The sequence below is a fragment of the Pelodiscus sinensis genome, chromosome 30, assembly GCF_052426305.1.
Source record: "Pelodiscus sinensis isolate ZL-2025 chromosome 30, ASM5242630v1, whole genome shotgun sequence".
Taxonomy (NCBI): Eukaryota; Metazoa; Chordata; order Testudines; family Trionychidae; genus Pelodiscus; species Pelodiscus sinensis.
The window spans coordinates 1,993,844-2,020,756 of NC_143081.1; the positions used below are offsets into that span (position 1 = coordinate 1,993,844).

The window sequence follows — 26,913 nt, forward strand, 5'->3', positions numbered from 1 at the left end:
GTGACCCTTCTGTCCCCCTCACAATCCGATAACATGAAACCCCTCTTCTCTCTCTTCCTTTTTTTTTCTGGGGGGGGGCAAGTCTGTCCCTTCCCGTTTCCCCTTGTATCAGTGGAGGGATCATACCCACATCCTCCACCACGTGTGGTGGGGTGCTCCCCCTTACTCCCACTTGCAGACCACGAGGGACCCCGAGTCCACAAACCCAGGCACTGACTACTCCTCTAGAACATGGCCCACTGGCCCAAGGCAATAACACTGTCTCTGTATGACCCTTTAAGGCAAGGCCTGCACAGGCAGATCATGTACAGCGGGCCCACACCTGTGGGAGAGGGACATGGGCCCATCCTACTCCACCAGGTCCCAGCCCCGGGCCCTGTGAGTGGCAGGACAGCGTGTTACTCCCTCGGCGGGGAAGTCCTGCTGAAACACGCCTGGGTTCACAGGGAGGGAGAAGCTTCTTCCACGCCTGCTCTGGGCCTCTTCCTACCTGGTCCGATGGGGCCACTTCTCACGATCTTGTCAGGTTCTCTGCCTTCCCGTGTTTTACGAGCCACAAGGGATCTATCGGCAAAGGCTTTCTTTAGCGACAGATCCGCATCTAGACTGTCGCTTTTCGCTGCCAAACCTCCGTGGTGAAAAAAGCAGCGGGCATTTTTATGCTAATGAAGCACGGGATATTTAAATCCCGTTTCATTAGCAATTTCACCCAGCCTAATCTGCATCCCTCTGCTCAGTAAATTTGTCGCTACAGGACACGGCAGTGGGGTAATTTGACCAGGAATCATGTTTCATGCCCTCAGCCTTTCCACTTCATAATTATCATCTGAAGCCCCCCTGACTCGTTCCCAGAACCAGAAGGTCAGGATCCCCAAATCCCATCCATTGGGGAGGGAGAGGTCTTACTCTGGCGTGTAGGGCACCAGGGATCTGGTCTCCAAAGCGCTCCTGGTCTCCAGGGGGTGACCTTCTACAGCATCCCAGCCCAGCTAGTGGACCCCACACAGAGGCCCTGCCCTAAGGGGTAACATGTGGGCACAGGGCAGGGTGGGGCTCGAAGGATGCAGGGTGTTTCTGAATTCCTCTCTTTTTCCTGAGATTACTCTGACCTGGAGTCATCTGCCCCTCACCTGCCAGGACTCAGGGTGTGCTCTGGGTCATGCATGTGTCCCTGCTGTATGCACCTGTCCAGCTGGGAGAGCCAAGCAGGGAAGAACCAGCCTGGGTCTCTCAGCCTGGGGGAGGCAGCTCTGGGCAGGGAGACTGGAGAAGTTTGTGTGAGGGAGTCAGGGACTTGGTTCATCTATCTCCCCGCCCCACTTCTCTCCCTCCCAGCACGTCCACCTCCCCCCAGCCTGTCTCTGGACCCTCCTCAGCCCATCTACATCCGAGGGGAGCAGGTCACCCTCAGGTGCTCCGGTCAACTGAATGAGACAGCAGCAGGATACAGGTTCTTCAAACAGAGCGGGGAGCAGATCTCCAGCGGGGAATCCAGCCAGGGCACCTGGCAGATCAACACAAGTGACGCAGCCGCCAGCCAAGCCTACACCTGCCTGTACTGGAGAGTGGAGAGTGGGCGAGAGATCCCGTCAGAAAAGAGCCCCCCTGTCCCGGTGTCAGTGACGGGTGAGACCCTCCTCAGCCCATCTATATCTGAGGGGAGCTGGTCACCCTTGGCTCCAATGTGTGTGAAAGCAGCAGGATACAGGTTCTTCTATCATAGGAGGGATCTGATCTCCAGCGGGGTCTCCAGCCAAGACACCTGGCAGATCAGCCTACACCTGCCCGTACCTGGGCCCTCCCTGGTGCACTGGCAGTGGAGGGAGCACACAAAATGAGCAATGTTGCCTTTGTCCACCTTTGACCCTCCCCCCAAATGTGGTCTCAATACAAGGCTGCCATGGACACACCAATCCAACATGGCCCCTGATGGTAGATTCTGAACAGGGCTCTCAGGTCTCAAACAGCCTGACAAGAGGGGAGGGGATCCCACAGTCAATGGCTCCCTGCCCCACCGTCCCCTCTTCCCCGGTCTCTTGAAGGCTCAATGAAGCATTGGCCACGGAGGGGGACACAAAACGAGCAAATTGCGTATGTCTACCTTTGACCCCCATATATCAGCCCCACATTGTGTGGGAAGGACTATGGCCCGGCTCCTGCTCGTTTCTGTGAGGAGCCCCTGGGGACCCTGTTATCTCTCCAGAGCCTCTGGTTTCATTGCAAAATTCAGCTGTGCATGAACCAAATTCTGAGCTCCGCTTTCTCCCCTCCCAGGCCCCTAATAACCCCTCTTGCTCCACGTAGTTCCCCTTCTCCAGCCGGAGCTGAGTGTGGATCCCCCATCTGGAGTGGTGAGTGAAGGGTTTCCCCTGAACATCACCTGCACGGCCCCCGGGGATACCCATGAGCGGAGGTTTCACTTCTACAGGGATGGAGTTGAGCTCGATCCTGGGGATCTGGGATCTGAGATTAACCTCATAGAACCTGGTACCAGCTCTGTGAAGGGCTCTGTGCTCAGCATCCCACAGGCCGGTTCCAACATCACTTGTGAATTCACCTGTGGGTACGAGGAGAACATGTCTGGGAGGTGGATCCCGTCCAAGAAGAGCTGGGCTGTAAATGTTACTGGAAACGTGACAGTGTCAGGTGAATCGGCTGCTTCCTGCTAACATCTCCCCAAGGTTCCCTTCCCAAACCCCCAAACTTCCCCACCGCTCTGGCTGGATAGGCAAGGGTAGCACAGGTCACAGCGGTATTATATGACAGGCAGCTAGGAGAGGGACAGACACACAGACAGGAAGGATCGGGATTAGGGTCCATGTGTGAGACAGAGAAGGGCTGGGGGTGGGTTTCCCATCTCAGCTTGATGGTCCCTGAGATCCAGGGGAGTTCATCACAGAGCCTAGAGGCAGAAAAATCTTTGATACCACGGGCAGGATGCTGAGTAGTGACATTAAGCGGCTGGTTCCATTCACGATTCTCCATCTCTGCAGCTCACGGCTTCCGCTGGGTCCGGGAAGTGGCCGTGGGTGGCTCCTTCTTCCTCATCAATGGCCTCATTTTTCAAGTCTCCTACCGCTGCTTCTAGATGCAGGTACCTGGCTTTTTCTGCTGAGGGGCCCGTCATCTGAAGCCTTGGATTCTCCCCACAAGTTTTCCATTTTCTGCAGTCACTCAGCTTGAATTTCAACCTGGGAGAAGTTCTAGTGGAAAAGCAAAGAGTGAGACTTTGGAAACATCCACAGGGTCTGAAAGGGCTTTGGGCACCATGAGCATTTCAGCCACCAATCCAACTTCAGCTTTGTCCATTGCAGGGCATGACCACTTGTTCACAGCTTCATAACTCCTGTGCACAGAGATTGCTTCTTTGGTGTGAACCCTGCTCCCCAGTATTCCTGTCCTGCACGCAGATGTGAAAATGTGGGTCTGTGCTCTGCATTGAGAGGAATAACTTCCCAAACTGAACAGGAAAACTATAGTACAGGGGGAATATGTGAGAGCAATGCAAGTGGAGATACGGCCGTTCTCTGAGTCTCTGTGAAATCCGTGTTTGAAAACAGCGCAATGGGATGTTCCTGGAATGGGATTGCGTCTCCTAAAGCCAACCAGGAAAGAGAAAGAATCACCCAATCAAGGACAGTCCTCGCCACTGACAGAACCAAGTGATTGTGGAAAGAGATTGACCCAAAAGGAGCCAGAGACATAGGATGAACCTGGATTAGGTTTGCTTCTCCGTACATCTTCCAACAAAGCCCTGGAGAGGAGGTGTCGACTCAGCTATCGATGGGGCTGGAGATGGGCTAGCCAAGAGATCAGCCTGCTTCTTGAGCAAAGGCAAAGCCCATCAAGAGACGTGCTCCCCTGGAGAATGGACAATGTTCAAAGCCTCTTTCCACTAACATGGCTACCACAGCCACATCAGTCTTCTCTTATCTCATAACTAACTTCTGCAGAGCAGCCAAGTCTTAAAGCTCTTTGTGGAATCATCACGTTTCCTATGGTTCCAGAAACTTGTTGTTTCCAAGGCAACCTGACTTGGGGCCTCATCCACCGAGATTTTCAGTCTCACTTGTTGATTTTCTTTTCCTTTCTCCCACTCTGCCAGGAACCAAAAGCTAGTTTCGATCTCTAAGCTAAGTGCCTGCTTTCCAATTAACCATTAACGAGGTCGTATTCTCTTTGTTTAATCCATGGTGTCTAATGCACATGGTGGCAGTTGATTTGAACACAATATGAGATCCAAACATGCACCTTAAATCCAGGGTAACATACTAAAACTGGCCACCTCATTGGTGGAGACCAGACCAGGTCACCTGACTGTTGATTTTGCTCAAAATAGGAATTAGTCTCCTAAGCGTGTCTCTTGTGTTCTGATGTTACTACAAAATGCTGATATGTATCTGCCTGCAGTCACCTCACTGATAACGCCCGTACCAAATTTTTCAAGGGGATCTTTCAGTGTTTGAACTAAAACGATAAACACACACAGTGTGGAGAGAACCAGGACCATGGTTGGAATATGAGTTTGCCAGAGGAGGGGTTATTTCCTGCCCTGCCAAAGAAGGCCTCAAGACAATCAACTGTGGAACAGGAGAGGGCAAAACTTTTGGTGGATTGTGTCCCCTGCTCCTTGGAAGTGGAGACGAACGTGTGAATGAAAGTCCCCAAGGAAAAGAAACTGAATCGATTTGGCTGTTTGAACTCAGAAGGGCCAGAGACTCTGCATTGAAACCAGAGATCCCCGTGAAATGTGTCCTCAGTTTGCCCGGAGAGACCCTGTGAATAGACAGGTCCCTGCAGCTCTGTCACTCTTTGGATTTAGATGGGAACTCTTTGGGTTGTGTCTCTTTCCTGGATGAATTTTGCAGCTAGCTCTCTCCTTCCTTTTTCCTCGTGAATAAACTCTCATAGCATTTACAACAGACTTGGCTTTCATGGGTCTTTGTAATGTGTCTGTAGCCAATTAATCTGGGGTAAGCGACTGTCGGTTTGGCCTGAGTTTTTGACTGTAGGGACCAGTTCTCTGTCTTTCAAGGACTCCCGGTGGCACGTTAGACCCTCCAAACACCAGTTTAAATCACACCTAAAGACACTGCTGCACCAGGGCTTGTTTCGGTGACTATTCTATGAGTGGGCAAGATCACAAGCTGGTATCAATGGGTCAGACCTAGATGTAGCTCAAATAGTGTGAAAGGGGCCAGATCCCCTGAGGTGTTACACTTCTACGAAGCACACAGGGTCTTTATAGGGGCAAAAGACAACTCACCACCTGTATTGAGAATACATTGCCAAAGCAGAGAGCATACACTAACATACACAGACAGACACAATCCCCCAATCACAGTTATGCTTACCAGTCCATGGTCTGTGGCCAGCCTGTTTGAGCCAGGGCGGAGGAGCGAGGGGTGTATTGGTCCGAACTGATGCTCCAGTCATGGCAGGACGCCCTTGCTCTTAAGGCAAAACTGTTCTCCTTTGCTAATTAAACAAACTAAATTAAATTAATGGAGATTGCCTATTTCCTACAACTGGAAGGGACCTTGAAAGGTGATCAACTCCAGTGCCCTGCCTTCACAGGAGGACCAAGTATCATCCCTGACAAATTTTTGTTTGTCTGTGGGATGAGAGCAAAGCCGGATGTATCTTGGGGCTTGGCTGTAAACAATAGATTGGGAAACGTGTCTGGGCTGGAAGCTAGAGGCATGCGGGTAAGTGTAGTGTCGGTAGGTTTCTGGTATAATTTCTCCCAGAGCGTACCCCAAGTACCGCTACCACAAGAGAGCTTGAAAACACAAACAGCCATGTGTGGTAGCTGTGCTCTCAGTCTTAGACACACACACACAGACCTCCTGTACCTGCCAGGACACAGGAATCAGATCATGGCCTTAGAAAAGGAGATTTTATTCACAAAACAAAGGGATCTGCTTGGCAAAGTCAGGGAGTTCCCTGGTGCTGGGGCAGTGCCCGACTCCTACTCAAAGCTGATACAGGCACCCCCTATCGCTCCTCCCTGTTGCACCCTGGGCAGCCCAGCCCAGCCAGCGGACCTCACACAGCAGTGTCTGTAGGAACAGCCACAGCGATGCTAGCGGGCTGTAGTGCCATTCAGCCAATGGTGCCAGAATCCAAGCTGGTGTGTGTGGAGCCGTGGCCCATGGGCAAGTATGACGCTCCCTGGAGGTACAAGGGGCTCAGAGGCACGTCACTAGCATGTGCCCTCAGTGCAGGGCAGCCTGGTCTGTGCCTGCTGGGGGCAGCTCCCTGACACCCCCGGCCTCAGCTGCACAAACACCCCCCAATCCCTGATTTCTGAGCTGCCCTGGCAGGAGCTGCCCCCTCAGGTACCCAGAGGGAAGGCTGGTCCCACTGGGTCCCGCAGGGAGGTCTCTGCTGCCCACAATGACATTTGCAAACTTGGGGAGGTTTATTGAACACCAGTTTTCTAGGTAACAGGCTGGGGTCTGTGCCCAGGATCCCTCCCTGCTCCGCCCTTTCCTAGCTCCTTCTCTGCCTCTGGGTCACCAGCATCTTATAGAGAATCTGTCTCCTTTCCTGGCCCCCTTGGTTTTTCCATCCTCCCTCCCAGCTCCTCAGCTCACCGTATCCCCGCAGCAGCCTGTCTACATCGCTGGAGAAGACATGATCCTGACATGCTCAGCTAGAAGCACGCCTCTTCTGTCTGGGATCCGGTTCTTCCGGGATAACCAAGAAATCCATTCCCAGAAACTCTCCTCATATGAGTCCAGACACACCCATTCGATTCAGCTGTCAGGGGAGCCTGGGTCGCAGGCTGGGTCGTACAGCTGTGAAACCTGGAAGACAGAGGCTGGGCGAGAGATCCTGTCGGAGAAGAGCCAACCGATCCACATAGAAGTGACAGGTGAGTGACCCTGTTCCCTGCTGCTCTTTGGCCCTGTGTTGGGGCCTCTCTCCCCCATGCGCAGGGTGAGACTCAGCCTGGTCCCTCAGCTCCACAGTGTCACCCCCTGGGGCTGTCTGATATGTCGGGGGTTGGGTGTGGGGAGCACTGGCCACTAAGGGCAGGGGGAGCTGTCCATCTGCCCAGTAAATTTGTCACTACAGGGTACGGCAGTGGAGTAATTTGACCAGGAATCCTGTTTTATGTCCTCGGCCTTTTCACCTCATAACTTTGGTCTGATGCCCCCTGACTCCTTAGCAGGGCCAGTACATCAGGATCCCCACAGTCCTTAGATAGGGGAGGGAGAGATTCTACCCTAGTGTTTATGGCGCCACCAATTACAAGTCTTACTCTGAAAGCAGGGATCTGGTCTCCAAAGTGGTCCTGGTGTCAAGGGCTGACCAGTTGATGCTCACAGCTCAGAAAGAGACCCCGCCATCCCCACTTCTGCAGAGCCCTGGGCAGCCCAGTTCAGCCAGTGGATCTCATACACAGAGGCCCAGACCCTCCGGGGTAACGTGGGCACAGGGCAGGGTGGGTTCAGAGGGGTGCTCGGTGTTTCTCCCAGAGAACTCTCCATCCCTCTCTTGTTCCTGAGATGACTCTGATCTGGTATCATCTACCCCTCCCCTCCCAGGGCCTGGCAGAGCTCTGGGTGCGCGCTGGGTCATGCATGTGTCCCTGCTTTTCACACCCATCCAGCTGGGAGAGCCAAGCAGGGAAGAAGCAGCCTGGGGGAGGCAGCTCTGGGCAGGGACACTGGAGAAGTTTATCATAGAATCATAGAATAATAGGACTGGAAGGGACCTCGAGAGGTCATCGAGTCCAGCCCCCCGTCCTCAAGGCAGGACCAAATACTGTCTACATCATCCCTGACAGATGTCTATCTAACCTGTTCTTAAATATCTCCGGAGAGGGAGATTCCACCACCTCTCTTGGCAATTTATTCCAATATTTGACCACCCTGACAGTTAGGAATTTTTTCCTAATGTCCAATCTAAACCTCCCCTGCTGCACTTTAAGCCCATTACTCCTTGTCCTGTCCTCAGAAACCAAGAGGAACAAATTTTCTCCTTCCTCCTTGTGACACCCTTTTAGATATTTGAAAACCGCTATCATGTCCCCCCTTCATCTTCTTTTTTCCAAACTAAACAAGTCCAGTTCATGAAGCCTGGCTTCATAGGTCATGTTCTCTAGACCTTTAATCATTCTTGTCGCTCTTCTCTGGACCCTTTCCAATTTCTCCACATCTTTCTTGAAATGTGGCACCCAGAACTGGACACAGTACTCCAGCTGAGGCCTAACTAGTGCAGAGTAGAGCGGCAGAATGACTTCACGAGTTTTGCTTACAACACACCTGTTGATACAACCTAGAATCATATTTGCTTTTTTTGCAACAGCATCACACTGTTGACTCATATTCAACTTGTGGTCCACTATGACCCCTAGATCCCTTTCCGCCATGCTCCTTCCTAGACAGTTGCTTCCCATCTTGTATGTATGGAACTGATTGTTCCTTCCTAAGTGGAGCACTTTGCATTTCTCTTTATTAAACCTCATCCTGTTTACCTCTGACCATTTCTCTAACTTGCTAAGGACATTTTGAATTATGTCCCTATCCTCCAAAGAAGTTGCAACCCCACCCAGTTTGGTATCATCTGCAAACTTAATAAGCGTACTCTCTATCCCAATATCTACATCATTGATGAAGATATTGAACAGTACGGGTCCCAAAACAGACCCTTGAGGAACTCCACTCGTTATCCCTTTCCAGCAGGATTTAGAACCGTTAACAACAACTCTCTGACTACGGTTATCCAGCCAATTATGCACCCACCTTATCGTGGCCCTATCTAAGTTATATTTGCCTAGTTTATCAATAAGAATATCATGCGAGACCGTATCAAATGCCTTACTAAAGTCTAGGTATATGACATCCACCGCTTCTCGCTTATCCACAAGGCTAGTTATCCTATCAAAGAAAGCTATCAGATTAGTTTGGCATGACTTTTTCTTCACAAACCCATGCTGGCTATTCCCTATCACTTTCTTACCTTCCAAGTGTTTGCATATAATTTCCTTAATTACCTGCTCCATTATCTTCCCTGGGACAGACGTTAAACTGACCGGTCTGTAGTTTCCTGGGTTGTTCTTATTCCCCTTTTTATAGATGGGCACAATATTTTCCCTTTTCCAGTCTTCTGGAATCTCCCCTGTCTGCCATGATTTTTCAAAAATCATAGCTAAAGGCTCAGATACCTCCTCTATCAGTTCCTTGAGTATCCTGGGATGCATTTCATCAGGACCTGTAGAATCAAATGAAATAAAAATATTAAGTGAATCCACATGTTCCATAGAATCGCTATGGATAGTAATTCCATGCTCCAATAATAAGAAATTAGCAGTAGGGATATATTACCGACCACCTGACCAGGACAGCGATACTGACATTGAAATGCTGAGGGAGATTAGAGAGGCTACCAAAATAGAGAACTCTATAATAATGGGGGATTTTAATTACCCCCATATTGACTGGATACATGTCACCTCAGGAAGGGAAGCAGAGATAAAATTTCTCAATGGCTTAAATGACTGCTTCTTGGAGCAGCTGGTGCAGGAACCCACAAGGGGAGAGGCAATTCTCGATTTAGTCCTGAGTGGAGCGCAGGATCAGGTCCAGGAAATAACCGTTACAGGACCACTTGAGAATAGTGACCATAATATAACAACATTCAACATTCCTGTGGTGGGAAGAACATCTCAGCAGTCCAGCACCCTGTAATTTAATTTCAAAAAGGAGAATTACACAAAAATGAGGAGGTTAGTTAAACAGAAATTAAAAGGCACAGTGACTTGATCCAAATCCCTGAAAGCTGCATGGAAACTTTTTAAAGACACCATTATAGAGGCCCAATTTAAATGTATACCCCAAATTAAAAAACATAGCAAGAGACCTAAAAAAGTGTCACCGTGGCTTAACCACAATGTAAAAGAAGCAGTGAGGGACAAAAAGGTATCTTTTAAGAAGTGGAAGTCCAATCCTAGTGAGATAAATAGAAAGGAACATAAACACTGTCAAATCAAGTATAAAAATGTAATAAGAAAAGCAAAAAAAGATTTTGAGGAACAGCTAGCCAAAAACTCAAAAAGAAATAACAAAATGTTTTTAAAGTACATTGAAGCAGGAAGCCTGCTAAAAAACCTGTGGGTCCCCTAGATGATCGAGCTATGAAAGGAGCAATCAAGGACGATAAAGCCATTGTGGAGAAACTAAATGATTTCTTTGCTTCACGGCTGAGGACATTGGGTAGATTCCCGAATCTGCACCATCCTTTGTGGGTGATGAATCTGAGGAACTGTCCTGGATTGAAGTGTCATTAGAGGAGGTTTTGGAACAAATAGAAAAACTTAATGTTAACAAATCTCCGGGACCGGATGGCATTCATCCAAGGGTTCTAAAAGAACTCAAATGGGAAATTGCTTAGCTATTATCTGTGGTTTGTAACCTATCCTTTAAATCGGCTTCCGTACCTAATGACTGGAAGGTAGCCAGCGTGACACCAATATTTAAAAAGGGCTCTAGAGGCGATCCTGGCAATTACAGACCGGTAAGTCTAACTTCAGTACCGGGCAAATCAGTCGAAACAATAGTAAAGAATAAAATTGTGAAGTGTGTAGAAGAACATAATTTGTTGGACAAAAGTCAACATGGTTTCTGTAAAGGGAAATCCTGTCTTACTAATCTATTAGGGTATGTCTACACTACCACCCTAGTTCGAACTAGGGGGGGTAATGTAGTCATACGGAGTTGCAAATGAAGCCTGGGAAATTCAAATCCCGGGCTTCATTTGCAACTCTGTATGACTACATTACCCCCCCTAGTTCGAACTAGGGGGTAGTGTAGACATACCCTCAGAGTTCTTTGAAGGGGTTAACAAACATGAGGATAAGGGGGATCCAGTAGATATAGTATACTTGGATTTTCAGAAAGCCTTTGACAAGGTCCCTCACCAAAGGCTCTTGTGTAAATGACATGGCCATGGGATAAGAGGGAAGGTCCTTTCTTGGATTGAGAACTGGTTAAAATACAGGAAACAAAGGGTAGGAATAAATGGTAAATTTTCAGATTGGAGAGGGGTAACTAGTGGTGTCCCCCAAGGGTAAATCCTGGGACCAATCCTTTTCAACTTATTCATAAAGGATCTGGAGAAAGGGGTAAGCAGTGAGATAGTAAAGTTTGCAGATACAAAACTGTTTAGGATAGTTAAGACAGAAGCAGACTGTGAGGGACTCCAAGAAGATCTCACCAAACTGAGTGATTGGGCAGCAAAATGGCAAATGAAATTTAATGTGGATAAGTGTAAAGTAATGCACATCGGGAAAAATAACCCCAACTATACGTACAGTATGATGGGGGCTAATTTGTCTATGACAAATCAGGAAAGAGATCTTGGAGTTATCGTGGATAGTTCTCTGAAAACTTCCACACAGTGTGCAGCGGCGGTCAAAAAGGCAAATAGGATGCTAGGAATTATTAGGAAAGGGATAGAAAATAAGACCCAGAATATCTTACTGCCCCTGTATAAAACTATGGTATGCCCACATCTGGAATACTGTGTACAGATGTGGTCTCCTCACCTCAAAAAAGATATTTTGGCCTTGGAAAGGGATCAGAAAAGGGCAACTAAAATGATTAGGGGTTTGGAACGGGTCCCATATGAGGAGAGGTTAAAGCGACTGTGACTTTTCAGTTTAGAAAAGAGGAGACTGAGGGGGGATATGATAGAGGTCTATAAAATCATGAGTGGTGTGGAGAGGGCCGATAAAGAAAAATTATTTATTAGTGTCACGTTACTGAATTTGAGGGAAGCAGCCAGATTACTGCTGCACCCATAGATGGGGGTGCTGGCCCCAAAAAATGGCATAAAAGGGGGGCCATGTGGGGTGTTGAATAGGAGCTTACTGATCTGCTGATCCTGTGTACGCTAGTCATGTGATTATATAATATCTGTGTGTGTAGTTAGGAATCTGTAATCTGTGTGGATACTGAATATTTCTCTGCATGTGGTTGAGAAGTGGGCAGAACCTGACCTATGGACATGCTAATCAGTGAGGCCCTGTGGGACAATGGCACTCAATGGGCCAAGGACACACCTAAAGAATGAGTGGTGACTCATACCTAAGGCTACCAGCAGGGAACAAGCAGGAATGAGCCGTGGACCAGGTGACCTGCTGTAGCCAAGAAGAGACCAGGAAGGAGGGATAAATAGGCCATGTGGTCAACTCCATCTTGGTCTTCAGCTCAGCACTTCATCCCAGAGGCAGGATCGCAGGGACTGAAGAGCGCAAAAGACCTGTGGATTCATCCTGATCCTAGGATGTACAACAAGAACTTTTAAGCCAGCAGCTGTAACATCTCTGCTAGAGCCTGCATCGAGAACTGGGAGATTCGATGCATGTAATGTACTATTCCTTTAACAACCTTACTCTCATGCTTTTCTTTATTGTAATAATAAACCTTTAGATATTAGATGCTAAAGGATTGGCCCAACGTGATTTGTTGTTAAGGTCCAAAGGATAAATTGACCAGGGATCTGTGGCTGGTTTCTTGGAACCGGACAGAACTTGTTCGGGGTAGGTGGGATTGGGTGCTAGGACCCCCACCTGTGTATGAGGCCCAGGGCCGTCTGGGGCATGGATATTGCTGGGGTGTCGGAGACGTTTTGCTCGTGAGGCTTCAGGCAGGCAGCTGAAGCGCTCTGTGGGACTGGTGTGTGGCCTGTTTGGAGAGGTCACCAGTCTGGGGACTGTAAGGAGCCCCGAAGTTGAGCAATTCACCCTGAGCAGACGCCCTCAGCTGTGCCCAGACACGGCCCGGTCTGTCACAAATTAGTTCTCATAATAGAAGAACTAGAGGACACCAAATGAAATTAATGGGTAGCAGGTTTAAAACTAATAAAAGAAAGTTCTTCTTCACACAGCGTGTAGTCAACCTGTGGAACTCCTTGCCAGAGGAGGCTGTGAAGGCTAGGACTATAACAGAGTTTAAAGAGAAGCTAGATAATTTCATGGAGGTTAAGTCCATAAAAGGCTATTAGCCAGGGGATAAAATGGTGTCCTTGGCCTCTGTTTGTCAGAGGCTGGAGAGAGATGGCAGGAGACAAATCGCTTGATCATTGTCTTCGGTCCATCCTCTCTGGGGCACCTGGTGCTGGCCACTGTCGGCAGACAGGCTACTGGGCTAGAAGGACCTTTGGTCTGACCCAGTGCCGCCGTTCTTATGTTCTCTGTGAGTCCCTGTGGAAACTGTTTTTGACCAGAGCGCAATGGGGCGTGCCTGGAATGGGATTGCTTCTCCTAAAACCAACCGGGAAAGAGATGGAATCACCCAATGGAGGACAGTTCTCACCACTGGCAGAACTGGGCGACTATTGAAAGAGACTGAACCAAGACGAGCCAGAGACACAGGCTGAACCTGGAACGGGTTCATGTCTCCATAAAGCTGGCAGCAAAGCAGCCAAATGGAGACACTGGGGGAGGGCTCTGGTTTGGCCCAGCTCAATCATTGCTTAAGGTGTGAAAACTGGAAGAAAACGTTGTTGGAAATTGACTGTGGCCCTTTTTGTTCAAGTACAAGGACTGATCAGATTTTGTAGGGATTGATATCCCTAGCAGAGGGATGTGGGTGGCAGCCAATTAGGAGAGGGCTTATGGCAGCCAATCAGAGCTCGGCAGGGCTGTATAAAAGGGGTGGCTGGCCAGTAGGGGATCACTCTTGCTCCAGCCCTGGAAGGAGAGGGACATGGCTGGTTGGGTACCTTGGACAGCGCCGTGCTGGGAGAAGGCAGGGGGAGCAGGGGAAGAAGCGCTGATGGGTTTTTATTTCTAGTTGTTTCTCTTGCTCCTTATTGTGTTTGTTCTGCAAGGCAAAGCTGGTTTCAATCACAAGTACTTTGCCCCGATGGATAATTGCTTGTCTTCTTTCAGAGCCCTCAATTTGCCCACTGCTTCCACCTCAATGGAGAGGTACAGCATCTTCAGTGTCCTTGTGTCTCTATCCGGCATCTTCCTGCAACCTTTGGCCTTCACATGTCTCTCTCCCCCGTTCCTCACTCTCTCAAGCATAACCAGGCTGATTTCTTGGTTATAGAGAAGCCAGATGCACATTTGAACAAGGACATCAAATTGCAATTAACCTCCCCAACCATCGCAACCTTTTACTTATTTCTCAAGACTCCTTGCAAAACTTCAATTGATAAGACTCTGTCCCTGCCTCAGGTTCAGCTTCAGCTTCAGCTTGGCTGGTGACCCGTGACTGATGGGATGAGAAAGGCCCTTTGTGCTTTCGGGGGGGCTGGCAGGATAAACTGACGCATGCCCCGTGCATAAAGCTACATTTTTAGCTAGATGGCTACGTTATCCCCCTTTTCACCCTTCAAGAACAATTCCTGGGCCACAATGTACTGAGGAGTAATCTGAGATTCTGCTCTAGGGATGGGGATAGAACTTCGCCTCCCCAGACACAGCCCTTTTCCTGCACCCTCACACCCCCTTTTCTCTTGGGTCCCCCTTTTCAGTGCTCTCCCCCAGAGACTGCAGTCCAAGAGTGCCATGCCTGCATGAGGAGGGCCATGACAGTCAACTTTCCCACGCTGAACTGGTTTCCCACGGACCGATATCTATCTGGTATGGACAGCTTCCAGAGTGTGATGGCTACCAGCTTCGCCCAGGTGTTACTTCAACCTGGACCACCGGAAGGGTGTTTGGCCTGTGACAGAATTTGCAATGTTCCCAGGTCACCCTTTCCAGAGCTTCAGTGCCCTTAGAGGTAGAACATTTCTTGTAAAGTCTCATCTAAATCTCCCTTGCCACAGACTACACCCAATCAGCCTTAACGTCAGTGGACATAGAGAACAGTTGACCAACGTTCCAATTTATAGTATTGGCTTAGCAGTTGGCTACCATGTCCCCCGTCAGCTGTGTCCTCTCCAGACCAAACATGTTCTGACATGGACTCTCCCGAATTTTTCCACATGTTCCTTAACGTCCGATGCACAAAACTGGACACAGCTCTCCAGCTGTGGCCTCCCCATTGCAGAGCAGAGCAGAGCAGAGCAGAGCAGAGCAGAGCAGGAGAGTTACCTCTGAGGTCTCTTCCTGTTCAGACATCCAGGAATGCCAGTAACCTCTTTCTCATCAGCTCCTTTCTCCTCTCACCATGTCTCTTTCCTCCCCCAACAGGGCTCAGTCGTCACCTACGCACTCTTAGTTTTCCTGTCCTTACAGGCTCACACGACCCAGTTGAAAAACAATTCCTCCTGCAATGAGGTTTAACAGGTAGTTTGATTTAGGGGCTTTATTTCAAACGCCCATTTCCTTGCCGTGTGTAGACGCGGGCAGTTAGTCTGGGCTTGTAAATTTCAAAAAATGGCAACCAGCCAGGAACATGCAAATCAAGCGTGGGATATTTAAATCCTGGGCTTGATTTGCAATTTCAAATGCCTACATTAGCCTCTCTGTTCCTCTTTTCCCCTTCCTCAAGCAGTCATGTCCTGAACAATTTATTATACCTCTAGCCCTTGTATACCATGTGGCAAAGGGCCGACCCAAGTCACTGCAGTCGGAATATTTAGCCAACAGAGTCTTGTCTGGTATTATGGAAAAACTGGTGACCCCCTGGTCATGAATATCACTGTGTGATGTGTGTATGCGTTGTGTTGAATGAGTTACCCATATAGCTGGAAATACTTATGAAGGTACTCGAAAGAGAAGCAAAACTTAAATCCATCAGTGTGACTCTATGAATATTTGTGCATCTCAAGTCAACTGCCTGCATACAAACACCATGTGGCTTAAGAGCTCCTGCAGGTCTGAGGCCAGCTCTTCCTTAGGCTGCAGGTGTTAACTAACATTTGACAACATCATAACTGGAGACTAGGCCAAGCCACCAGGGAGTTAATTTTGTTCGATATCAGAATTAGACTGTGAGAATGTGTTTCACGTTTCTTAATATAAACATTAAATTTGCAAGAATGTGCTAAATGTTTAGAATCTATAAAATGCTTGTGTGTCGTTGCTGCCTGCGTTAATCTCGCAGATCATGGCCGCACGTCATGTTATGAGCTGATGTGTAACTTCTTGCTCTGTAACTGTGAACACCCACACAGCCTGAAGAGAAGTGTGACCAAGTGTGAAATACAAGTTTACCACAGGAGGGGCTATTTCCTGCCCAGTGAGAGAAGGCCCCTAGACATCAGACAAACCAGTGTGGCCCATAAGAGCACAAAACACTTGGCCGTTGGCTCCCCAGATGTATAGACTGGAGACGAGCATGTGACAAGAAGAAACTGGTTTTTGCCTGTTTGAGCTCTGCAGGACCAAAGAGTGTGAACTAAACCAGAGATCCCCAGAACTGCCTTGTGGGTCGGCCTACAAAACCCATTGACGGAGCTCTGTCACTACTTGGGGTGTCGCTTTCTGGCATTAACCTGCAGAGAACTCACTTATTCTATTTTTACCTTACTTTTAGGCTTTGTCTGGCAGAGAGTATGTAAATGAAGTGCTGATTAGCATTTTGTCTTGCTTCATTTGCATAATTTATTTTTGTCATTTTAGCGCAAGATACTTAGCCTCTCAGGGAGAATTGGAGTGCGGGGCTGAGGGTCTGGGGATTTGGCTGCCCGAAGCTGGGAGGCAGAGCAGGAGGCCAGGGATTTGGGCTGCTGGCCCTGGGGTACTTCCCAGCCAGGGCAGCTCTGTGGGTTGGCCCCACCTCCTCCACTTTACCCACAGCCTGGCAAAGTCTGTGACCAGCCCTGCTGCGAGTTAACAACTCACTTCCCCTTCACCGGTGCTTTTCTCCAGCACAACCACGTCCCTGTCTGTGTCTTGGCCCCGGTGTTGGTTTTACTTTCGCTTTCCCATAGTCATACTCAGACAGAACGTGAACCTGCCCAGTGTCCGTGGGATAAATGTTCCAGTCCCTGTAGGGTCCAGTCCCTCATCTCTGGCCTGCTTGATCCCGGTGTGTCTGAGAAACCCTTCACTCACCTTGTCTGTCACCGAGAGCCCTTGAATTTTCTGTGTTCGGGATCTGCAGCCTTGAGCAAAGTCTTTATTTCGCCCACATTTAGGATGGAATTTCCCAGAGGGAGCTCGCTGTTCGGGGCCAGGCTGCGATCCCACCTTCACACCCAGTCTCCCTGCTAGCAGGGATTTCCATGCGGAGAGGTTCTTTCTTGGGTTGGAGCTGTTCTGGCTCTTCTCTCTTGTAAGCAGCACATAGAACATCCCTTCTAGGAATCTCCGCGCACTCGCCTCTGCTGTCTGAGTTCCTGGCAGATCGAAGGGGCATGTTCAAATGTGATCTCCCTTCACAGAGTGGTTGCCGTCTTCACACATCAGCTTTAACGTCGCCCGTGAGTCTGTCTCTGGCCACAGGCTCCACCAGCTCACCCAGGGCGCGTCTCTCTCTCATTGACAAAGGAGCGACCAGCTCATGAGCTCAGGCTGCATAAACTGTACAGAGTGAGACAGATTTGTGTGGGGTTCTGGTCCCACTGGGGCTGTGCGCTTGGAGGCTGCATCAGTCCCTGTGAGTGAGCCTGCCCAGAACAGATCTGCTCTGTGTCTGTGTGGCTCTGCTGTGGCTGTGAATCCCACCCATGTGCCTTCATTGGGGGAGACCAGAGGGTCTGGCCTGGCCTGGCTTCCAGCTCCTCTTATCCAGTGTGGGGTCAGTCCCATCCCATGGGGCCAGGGCAGAAAGACTGGAAACCCTCCTCAGCCCAATCACTACCAATATGCACTAAGGCTCCCGGTGCCATAGCAGAGACCCCAAGCATTAGTTTAAGAGATGCCTGCAGACTCCAGAGGGACCAGGGGACAGTTCCCAAGTCTGCAGCGTGAACGAGCAACGTTCCAGTGGGTGTCAATAGACCCCAACCCCCGGGCCAGATCCCCAGTGGGTGTAACAGACACTGTGACTTATTCTAGGTTCCATTGTACCAATGGAGTCCCCTCTCCAAAACAGAGGTGTCAATCACCAGCAGAAACAGCCCCATCCATCGCTGTGAGATGTGCAAATTGTGAATTCCTCTCCTCCCGCCCTGCACACCAGGCCCTGCTGCCTCTCCAGCCCCCAAGCTGAGCGGTGACCACGTCTGAGCCTGTGACTTCCTCTGTCAGAGCAGAGGGGCCCATTCCCCTCCCTGCGCTCACATCCGTCAAGCGGCTGAGCTGAGCTCCCAGCTCCCAGCCCAGAGCCAGCATCTCAGAATGGAGCTAACTCACCTTCTGCCTCTGCTGGGTAAGTGCCCTGCCTGGACCCCCAGGCTCTCTGTCATCCAGCAACCTCCCCCCACTCCCCGCCAGATCCTTGAGTCTCTGTTAACCCCCTTCCTTCAACATCTTCTTTCCCCTCCCCAGATCTCTCACCCCCTCTCTTCTCTTCTCCTCCAGCCTCGCTCCAGATGCTCCCCCGACTGGTGTCCCCTCAAGGTAACAGCATCTCCCATTGTTATCCTGGTGCTTGTGGTATGGGCGGAGGATGGTGGTGGGGGATTGCTGCCCTTGGGGATCTTCTGTGGAATATAGAATTGAAAATTGGGGTCCCTGGGTGCCCCTGGACCAGGCAGCCCCATTCACATCTCCCATGAACCTGCCCCAACAGCTGCGGCTCCAGGCTGGAGACATCTCAGAAGCTGGGACAGTGACCCTGGCTGAAGGCTGCTTGGTTGGTCTGAGCCAAGGCTATAGGGGGGAAGCTGCACCCATCCCCATGGGCTCTACTCGGCCCATCTTGGGCAGCCCCAACAGAGACAGAGAGGACTGGACGGGCCACTGAGACCGAGATCCCCTCTCCCCATGACACTGTGTGCCCTGGGCAGGGTCCTTTGCTGTGGGGCAGTGTGTGTGTGTGTGTGTGGGGTCTCTCTGCCCCAGCTCTGGGCTCCCACTGGGGGTTCAGGGACACAGCCCCAGGCAGCAGCAGATTAACATCTGGTTCTGAAGAGACCCCCGAGGAAACGTGATGGAAGAAAAACTCCCTCATCGCTCCCCTTCACACATCCGCCAGAGCTTCCTCTTTTTTGCTCAGTTTCTTCTAGCTACTGCTGGGCAGGCCGGCTGGTCGGCTCAACCTCCCCCGGCCAAGGCAGGACCTTTCCTTCCACAGATCCGCTCTGTGTCCCTGGTGGGAAATGTGCCCAGACTCATGAAGGATGAGTCCACCTTGTAGAGGAAGCTTGAGCTATTTAGCGTAACAAAGAGCCAACTTCTTAAAAATAGAGTAGAACTGTCGTGCCTTAGAGTGTAACAAAAACAAATGTCGAGAATTGTGAGCTTCCATGTGCACAGCCTACTTCTTCAGATGAGATGAATTTGAATGGGGGGACGGAGGAGGGGGCAAATAAGAAGGGAGAGAGGATTGCAGTCCCTGTGTTAATGAGGCTAACTGAGTGGTCCGGAAGTGTCCTGTGCTTATCTTGTCATATCAATAGGGTACTGAATGTTCGGTGAACTGGTGTTATAACACGTTAACCACATCACGTCTTTGTTCGAACCAAGGGAGAAGGTGTCAAATGTGCAGATGAAGGTGAATTCTGGGCTCTCTCTCTGTCGTTGGTTTCTGAAATGCCTTTGTAGGAGAGAGGCTACTTTTAACTGAGTGCCTGGCCAGGATAAAATATTCCCCTGCAGGATTATGCATGTTGCCATTGCTGATATCTTTTGGGTCAATTTAACCTTTGTCGCAGAGACTGTCCAATTTGTCCGATACTCGTGGTCGAGGGGCATGGCTGGCACTTGACGGCAGATATCACTGTAGCGGATGTGCAGTTGTGTGAGCCTCTGATGTGGTCAGGTCCTGTGATGGTGCTGCTTGTGTAAATGTGTGGACAGAGTTGGCACCGGGACTGATCACAGGGGTGTGTTTCTGGGTGAGTATCGTGGAGGGGTGCTGTGAGGTGGCTGGAAAGAGTTTGTTTCAAGACAGGGGATTGTCTGTAGGTGAGGATTGGTCTTTCCCCCAAGGGCTGTGAGAGGGAGGGGTCATTTCCCAGGACAGGTTGTGGATTGTTAATGAGGCGTTGAAGTGGTTAGGTTGTGGACTGTAGATGATGACCAGGGGAGTTCTGTTTTCTCTTCTTGGCCTGTACTGAGGTATTTTGTGTCTGGGCACTCATCTGGCTCTGTCGATCTGTTGTTTCACTTCTCTGGGTGGGTATTCCAGTTTCAAGTATGCCGGGCTCCCGGGTGGGGTTGGAGGGTGGGTGTGGGTGGTGCTCTGGGGGCTCCCAGCCGGCAGGATCATTGGAAACCTAGGAGAGGGTTAATTCCACAAGCCCCAAAACTCCCCTTTCTCCAGTGAGGGGCAGGCCCTGGTGTGAGGCCCGGAGGGGCCCAGGGGTTCCCCGCTGATCAGTGAGGTTTGTCACTCAGGGTATGTCTACACTACAAAGTTAGTTCGAACTAACGGACGTTAGTTCGAACTAACTTTAATAGGTGCTACACTAGCGCTCCGCTAGTTCGAATTTGAATCGAACTAGCGGAGCGCTTAGTTCGAACTAGGTAAACCTCATTTTACGAGGACTAACGCCTAGTTCGAACTAGCTAGTTCGAACTAAGGGCTGTGTAGCCCTTTAGTTCGAACTAGTGGGAGGCTAGCCCTCCCCAGGTTTCCCTGGTGGCCACTCTGGCCAACACCAGGGAAACTCTATTGCCCCCCTCCCGGCCCCGGACCCCTTAAAGGGGCACGGGCTGGCTACGGTGCCCGTGCCAGGTGCAAGCCTGCCAGCACCCAGCTAGCAGACCCTGCACCTGGCACGGCACAGAGCCACCCACCCGATGCCCCCCAGCCCACCCCCTCTTGCCGGGACCAGGCTGGCGGCTCCCGGGAGTTTGCCCTGGACCGCAAGAGGCGGGCACCTTCCTGGGCTAGTGCGGACATCGTGGACCTCGTCCACGATCTCCGCACTAGGCACAGGAAAGTGGCCGTCTAGGGCAGGAGAGCTGCCAGCCTGGCCACCCAGGAGCAGGTGTGCATGAAAATCAAGGGGGTCCACTGAGACCCCCGACCCTGAGCCCTGAGCTTACAATGGCCGTCCTGGGTCAGACCAAAGGTCCATCTAGCCCAGTAGCCTGTCTGCCGACAGCAGCCAACCCTAGGGACCCTGGAGGGGATGGACCGAAGACAGTGACCAAGCCATTTGTCTCGTGCCATCCCTCTCCAGCCTTCCACAAACTTTGGGCAGGGACACCACTCCTACCCTCTGGCTAATAGGACTCCATGGACCCAACCTCCATGACTTTATCTCACTTCCCTTTAAACTCTGTTCTAGTTGTAGCCTTCACAGCCTCCTGCAGCAAGGAGTTCCACAGGTTAACTATTTGCTTTGTGAAGAAGAACAACTTTCTCTTACTAGTTTGAAGCCTGCTACCCATTCCTTTCCTTTGGTGTCCTCTAGTCCTTCTTTATGGGAACTCAGGAAGAACTTTTATGAATGCACCCTCTCCACCCAACCCCTTCTTTTAGAGACCTCTATCCTGTCCCCCCTCCGTCTCCTCTTTTCTAAGCTGAACAGTCCCAGTCTCTGTAGCCTCTCTTCATCTGGGACCTGTTCCCAACCCCTGATCATGTTAGTTGCCCTCCCCTCTCCCAGCCTTTCTCTTCCCCTCTCCCACCTCCTTTTCCCAGTCTCCCCCAGTTTTTTTCAATAAAGACAGAGTCAATGTTGGAAGAAACGTTATCTTTATTTTGTACATCAATAAGAAGGGGGGCTAAGGAAGGGTAAGTGGAAGGAGGTGAGGGAGGAATGGGGTACGAGCCCCCGATGGGGAGGACTGGGCTGGCTCTGCGGGCTTCTGGGGGTGGAAGCTCTCCTGCAGCCCCCCAATTACTCCCTCTCCCCAGATGGCAGCCTGCGGCAAGTGCAGCTGGGCTGATGGCCGAGTGGTGTGATGTGCCCAGTGTGGGCACTCAGGGCACTCCAAGCCAGAACTTCTTTGCAAGCGGGGCACCCCTTAGAACTGTGTGTCCTGGGTGGGGGTCGGGACCCTTTAAGCGCAGCCCTCGGCTAGCCTGAGACAGCATCTCCATGCTCTAAGTCCTCCTTTTATGCCCTGCCGGCACTGCTTCCGGCCATCCTTAAGCCCTGTTCAGAGTCCACTCAATGTGGACTTGCTAGTTCGAACTAGCAAAACGCTAGTTCGAACTAGTTTTTAGTTCTAGACGCGTTAGTTCGAACTAGCGCTTTAGTGTAGACGTACCCTCAGAGTGCTGCAGTTCCCAGCCACTGGGGGTTGGGGGAAGCTCTCAGCTCTGGGCACTGCTGGGGGGAAGATCTCAGCCCTGTCCTGCAGGCAGACAAGAGCAACAGATGCCAAGGATGCAGCCCGGCTGCTGCTCCCAGGACATTCAGATGAGGGACCAGTTTCTACACCCCCTCCCCTCCAAGCCAGGGCACCTCAGTGAGCAGCACGTACATGGCAGGTTTAAGGGTGATGGTCTCCGGGGCAGCCCCCTGACATCCACGGCCTCAGCCACACAACCCCCCCCCCACTTCTGATGGCTGAGCTGCCCCCCAGTTACCCAGCAGAGGAGTCTGGTCCCCTGGGATCCCGGCAGGGAGATCTCTGCTGCTCAGCGGTTGCCTGGCCTGGTGGAGACGTGGTTCCTGGGCACGGAGCTGGGGCTGGCTGGGTCTGTGCCCAGGATCCCTCCCTGCTCTGCCCTCCCCTGGCTCCTCCTCTGCCCGTTGGTCACCAGACACCCACATAAGAACTGTCACCTGTCTGTTCTCTGTTCCAGCCCCCCTCCCAGCCCCCCAGCTCACCGTGGACCCAGAGCAGACTGTCTACATTATGGGAGAAGCCGTGACCCTGACATGCTCAGCTGCTGGGTCACCCACCGTGTCCAGGATCCGGTTCTACAGGGACAGTCAGGAAATTCAGCCCAAGGAGCTCCCCTCGTCTCATGGCAGTTACACTGAGTCCCTGCCACTGTCGAGCGTGTCTAACGACAGTCACACTGCGTCACTCCCTCTGTTGAGTGTCTCTGCACTCAGTGCCGGGCAGTACAGCTGTGAGTCCTGGAGGAATGTGTCTGGCCAAGAGATCAAATCCGCGAGGAGCCAATCCCACTCCATCAGGGTGACAGGTGAATCCTTCCATCCCCTGCTCTGTGCTGGCCCTTTCTGGGGTGTCTGCTCCACATCTGTGGAGAGACACAGCCCAGCAGTCAGCTCTGCACAAGGCCAGAGAGGGCTACTGGTATCTGGTCAGTGTCACTCCCTGGGTCTCTAGCTTTGGGATTCGGAGGTGGGGGCATGGATGTTACTTTCCTCCTAGGGGCCCCCAGCCCTCAAATATTTGTAAACTGGAGGACCTTTAATTAAACAATTCCCCATCTCTGGTCAGTGCCAGGCCCTGATATCTGATATGCTGGGGTTTGGGTGTGGGGATCACTGGTCACTAAGGGCAGGGAGAGCTGTCCAGCTGCCCAGTAAATTTGTCACAACAGGGCACGGCAGTGGAGTAACTTGACCAGGAATCCTGTTTTATGTCCTCGGCCTTTTCACCTCATAACTATGGTCTGATGCCCCCTGACTCCTTAGCGGGGCCAGTACATCAGGATCCCCACAGCCCTTAGATAGGGGAGGGAGAAATTCTACCCTAGTGTTTATGGCACCACCAATTACAAGTCTTACTCTGAAAGCAGGGATCTGGTCTCCAAAGGGGTCTTGGACCCAGGGCAGTGACCGACTGGTGCTCACAGCTCAGACAGAGACCCCCCCCCATCCCCACTTCTGCAGAGCCCTGGGCAGCCCAGTTCAGCCAGTGGATCTCACACACAGAGGCCTAGCCCCTCCTACCCCTCCGGGGTAACGTGGGCACAGGGCACGGTGGGTTCAGAGGGGTGCTCAGTGTTTCTCCCAGAGAAATCTCCATCCTGCTCTTCTTCCTGAGTTGACTCTGACCTGGTATCATCTGCCCCTCCCCTCCCAGGGCCTGGCAGATCTCTGAGTGTGCTCTGGGTCATGCATGTGTCCCTGCTGTACACACCCACCCAGCTAGGAGAGCCAAGCAGGGAAGAACCAGCCTGGGTCTCTCAGCCTGGGGGAGGCAGCTCTGGGCAGGGAGACTGGAGAAGTTTGTGTGAGGGAGTCAGGGACTTGGCTCATCTATCTCCCCGCCCCATTTCTCTCTATCCCAGAACGTCCAACTCCCCCCAGCCTGTCTCTGGACCCTCCTCATCCCATCTACATCCGAGGGGAGCCGGTTATACTAAGGTGCTCCGGTCAACTCAAGAAGAAAGCAGCAGGATACAGGTTCTTCAACCAGAGCGGGGAGCAGATCTCCAGCGGGGTCTCCAGCCAGGTCACCTGGCAGATCAGCACGAGGGACGCAGCCGCCAGCCAAGCCTACACCTGCCTGTACTGGAGAGTGGAGCGCGGGCGAGAGATCCCGTCGGAAAAGAGCCCCCTTGTTTCGGTGTCAGTGACGGGTGAGACCCTGTTCCCATGAGGGGACGAGCTGGGGGACCTTTCTCCATCCCGACCCAGATCCAGCTCCCAGTGCCCCCTGCCTCGTTCCATCCATGCCCCCAGCCTGCCTGTCCAGAGACACTTTAGCAGAGCCTGGGGCTTCTCCTCCCCCAGCCTCTGCACTGACCCCTCTCTTCCAGAGGCTCCTTCCACCAGCACCATTGTCTGCCCTCCCTCTGCTCCCCACCTGTTGTTCTTAGGCATCCCCCCCCCCCCCACACACACTGGTGAGGTTCCTAGCAGGAATCCGCGCGCTTCTCACGCTAGGACAGTGTTTGCCATCAGCGCGCTTCCTTCTTGAAGTAATTTGGCAAACCCTGGCTAGTCCCACCCATGGACCACCAGAGAGGGTACCTTTGGGGCCACTACAATTAGCCAGTGTGCCCCACACTTCCTGTCTTCCAACCTCACCCAGGCTGTGGGATGGGATCTGAAATCCCCGTGAATGCACAACATCTGTAGCGGGGGTCTCCGTTGGGCAAAGGCAGCCCCCACCCCAGTTCACACAGAGGTTTGGCTGCAGCCTGAATCCACCAGGGCAGTGGTGGGGGTTCCATTCGCCTGCACGGGCACCAGTATCTTGGCTTCATCCCATATCTGCGACCTTTGGGCACGTGCTGCTGGCCAGTCATAGTTACAATTCTGAGAGGGCCGTCCCCTTTGCAGCCGCCCTATCTGCAGGGTTCTTGGCGGTATAATCATTAACAACTACACAAGGGATACCCCTCTTCTCTCTCTTCCCTATTTTTCTGGGGGGGGGCAAGTCTGTCCCCTCGCTTTTCCGCTTGTATTAGGGGAGAGATCGTACCCACATTCTCCACCATGTGTGGTGGGGTGCTCCCTCCTGCCCCATCTGGCAGACCACGAGGGACCCTGAGTCCACAAACCCAGGCACTGACTATCCCTCTAGAAAAAGGACCACTGGCCCAAGTCAATAAGCTCTGTCTCTGTACGGCCCTTTATGGCAAGACCTGTGCTGGCAGATCAGGGGTACAGCGGGGCTGCACCCGTGGGAGAGGGACCTGGGCTCACCCTACTTCATCAGGTCCCAGCCCCGGGCCCTGTGAGTGGCAGGACAGCGTGTCACTCCCTCGGCGGGGAAATCCTGCTGAAACACGCCTAGGTTCCCAGAACGGGAGAAGCGGCTCCCGGGCCTGCTCTGGGCCTCTTCCTCCCTGGTCCGATGGGGCCACTTCCCACAATCTTGTCAGGTTCTCTGCCTTCCCGCGTTTTACGAGCCATAAGGGATCTGTTGACAAAGGCTTTCCTTAGCGATAGATCTGTGCCTAGACTGTCGCTTTTCGCTGCCTAACCTCCGTGGTGAAAATAGCACAGGCCGTGTATATGCTAATGAAGCATGGGATATTTAAATCCCCTCTTCATTAGCAATATTACCCAGCCTAAGCTGCATCCCTCTGCTGGCAGAGGGATCCAGTCTCGACATACCCCTGGTGCTCACAGCTAAGACAGGCACCCCCCATCCCTCCTCCTGGCTGTGCCCTGGGCAGCCCAGCCCTGCCAGTGGACCCCGCACAGAGGTGTCTGTAGGCACAGCCGCTGCGATGCTAGTGGGCTGTAGCACCATTCAGCCAATGGTGCCAGAAACTAAGCTGCTGTTCATGGGGCCATGGCACCGTTGGCAAGTGTGAAGTTCCCTGGGGACCGAGGGCTATGAGGCACGTCACTACTATGTGCCCTCAGTGCAGGGCAGCCTGGTCTGTGCCTGCTGGGGGCAGCTCCCTGACACCCCCGGCCTCACCTGCACAACCACCTCCCAGACCATGCTGGCTGAGCTGCCCTGGGCATGAGCTGCCTCCTCACGTACCCAGCAGGGGAGGCTGGTCCCACTGGATTCCCGCAGGGAGATCTCTGCTGCCCACAATGACATTTGCAAACTGACTGACCTGGTATCGTCTTCCCCTCCCCTCCCAGGGCCTGGCAGATCTCTGGGTGCGCTCTGGGTCATGCATGTGTCCCTGCTATTCACACCTGTCCATCTGGGAGAGCCAAGCAGAGAAGAACCAGCCTGGGGGTCTCAGCCTGGGGGAGGCAGCTCTGGGCAGGGAGACTGGAGAAGTTTGTGTGAGGGAGTCAGGGACTTGGCTCATCTATGTCCCCTCCCCACTTCTCTCCCTCCCAGAACGTCCACCTCGCCCCAGCCTGTCTCTGGACCCTCCTCATCCCATCTACATCCGAGGGGAGCGGGTTATACTCAGGTGCTCTGGTCCACTGAATGAGAAAGCAGCAGGATACAGGTTCTTCAACCAGGGCGGGGAGAAGATCTCCAGCGGGGTCTCCAGCCAGGTCACCTGGCAGATCAGCACGAGGGACGCAGCCACCAGCCAAGCCTACACCTGCCTGTACTGGAGAGTGGAGCGCGGGCGAGAGATCCCGTCAGAAAAGAGCCCCCCTGTCTCGGTGTCAGTGACGGGTGAGACCCTGTTCCCATGA

General features: G+C 52.0%; 2 protein-coding genes across 2 annotated transcripts in view; both read left to right on the forward strand.

Annotated features, from left to right (window-relative positions):
• LOC149520988 (uncharacterized) overlaps positions 1 to 7,270 on the forward strand; it is a 15,344-nt gene extending 8,074 nt beyond the window's left edge. Inside the window, exon 3 of the mRNA XM_089774166.1 lies at positions 1,336 to 7,270. Within this exon, the coding sequence (XP_089630292.1) occupies positions 1,336 to 1,838 (503 nt within the window). The 3' untranslated portion in view covers positions 1,839 to 7,270. The remainder of the gene's footprint in view (positions 1 to 1,335) is intronic.
• On the forward strand, positions 1,920 to 26,913 carry LOC149520989 (Fc receptor-like protein 5). The gene is made up of 5 exons (XM_089774167.1): positions 1,920 to 1,932; positions 2,305 to 2,646; positions 6,587 to 6,880; positions 24,132 to 24,422; positions 26,603 to 26,913. The coding sequence occupies exons 1-5, from the start codon at positions 1,920 to 1,922 to the stop codon at positions 26,911 to 26,913; spliced, it is 1,251 nt and encodes a 416-aa protein (XP_089630293.1).

What these genes read in the sequence shown, in the direction of transcription:
- LOC149520989 (XM_089774167.1), top strand. An exon ending in TGGAAACGTGACAGTGTCAG is followed by an intron (nt 2,647 to 6,586) that starts GTGAATCGGCTG and finishes CCTCCCTCCCAG; the next exon opens with CTCCTCAGCTCACCGTATCC. An exon ending in GATCCACATAGAAGTGACAG is followed by an intron (nt 6,881 to 24,131) that starts GTGAGTGACCCT and finishes TCTCTATCCCAG; the next exon opens with AACGTCCAACTCCCCCCAGC.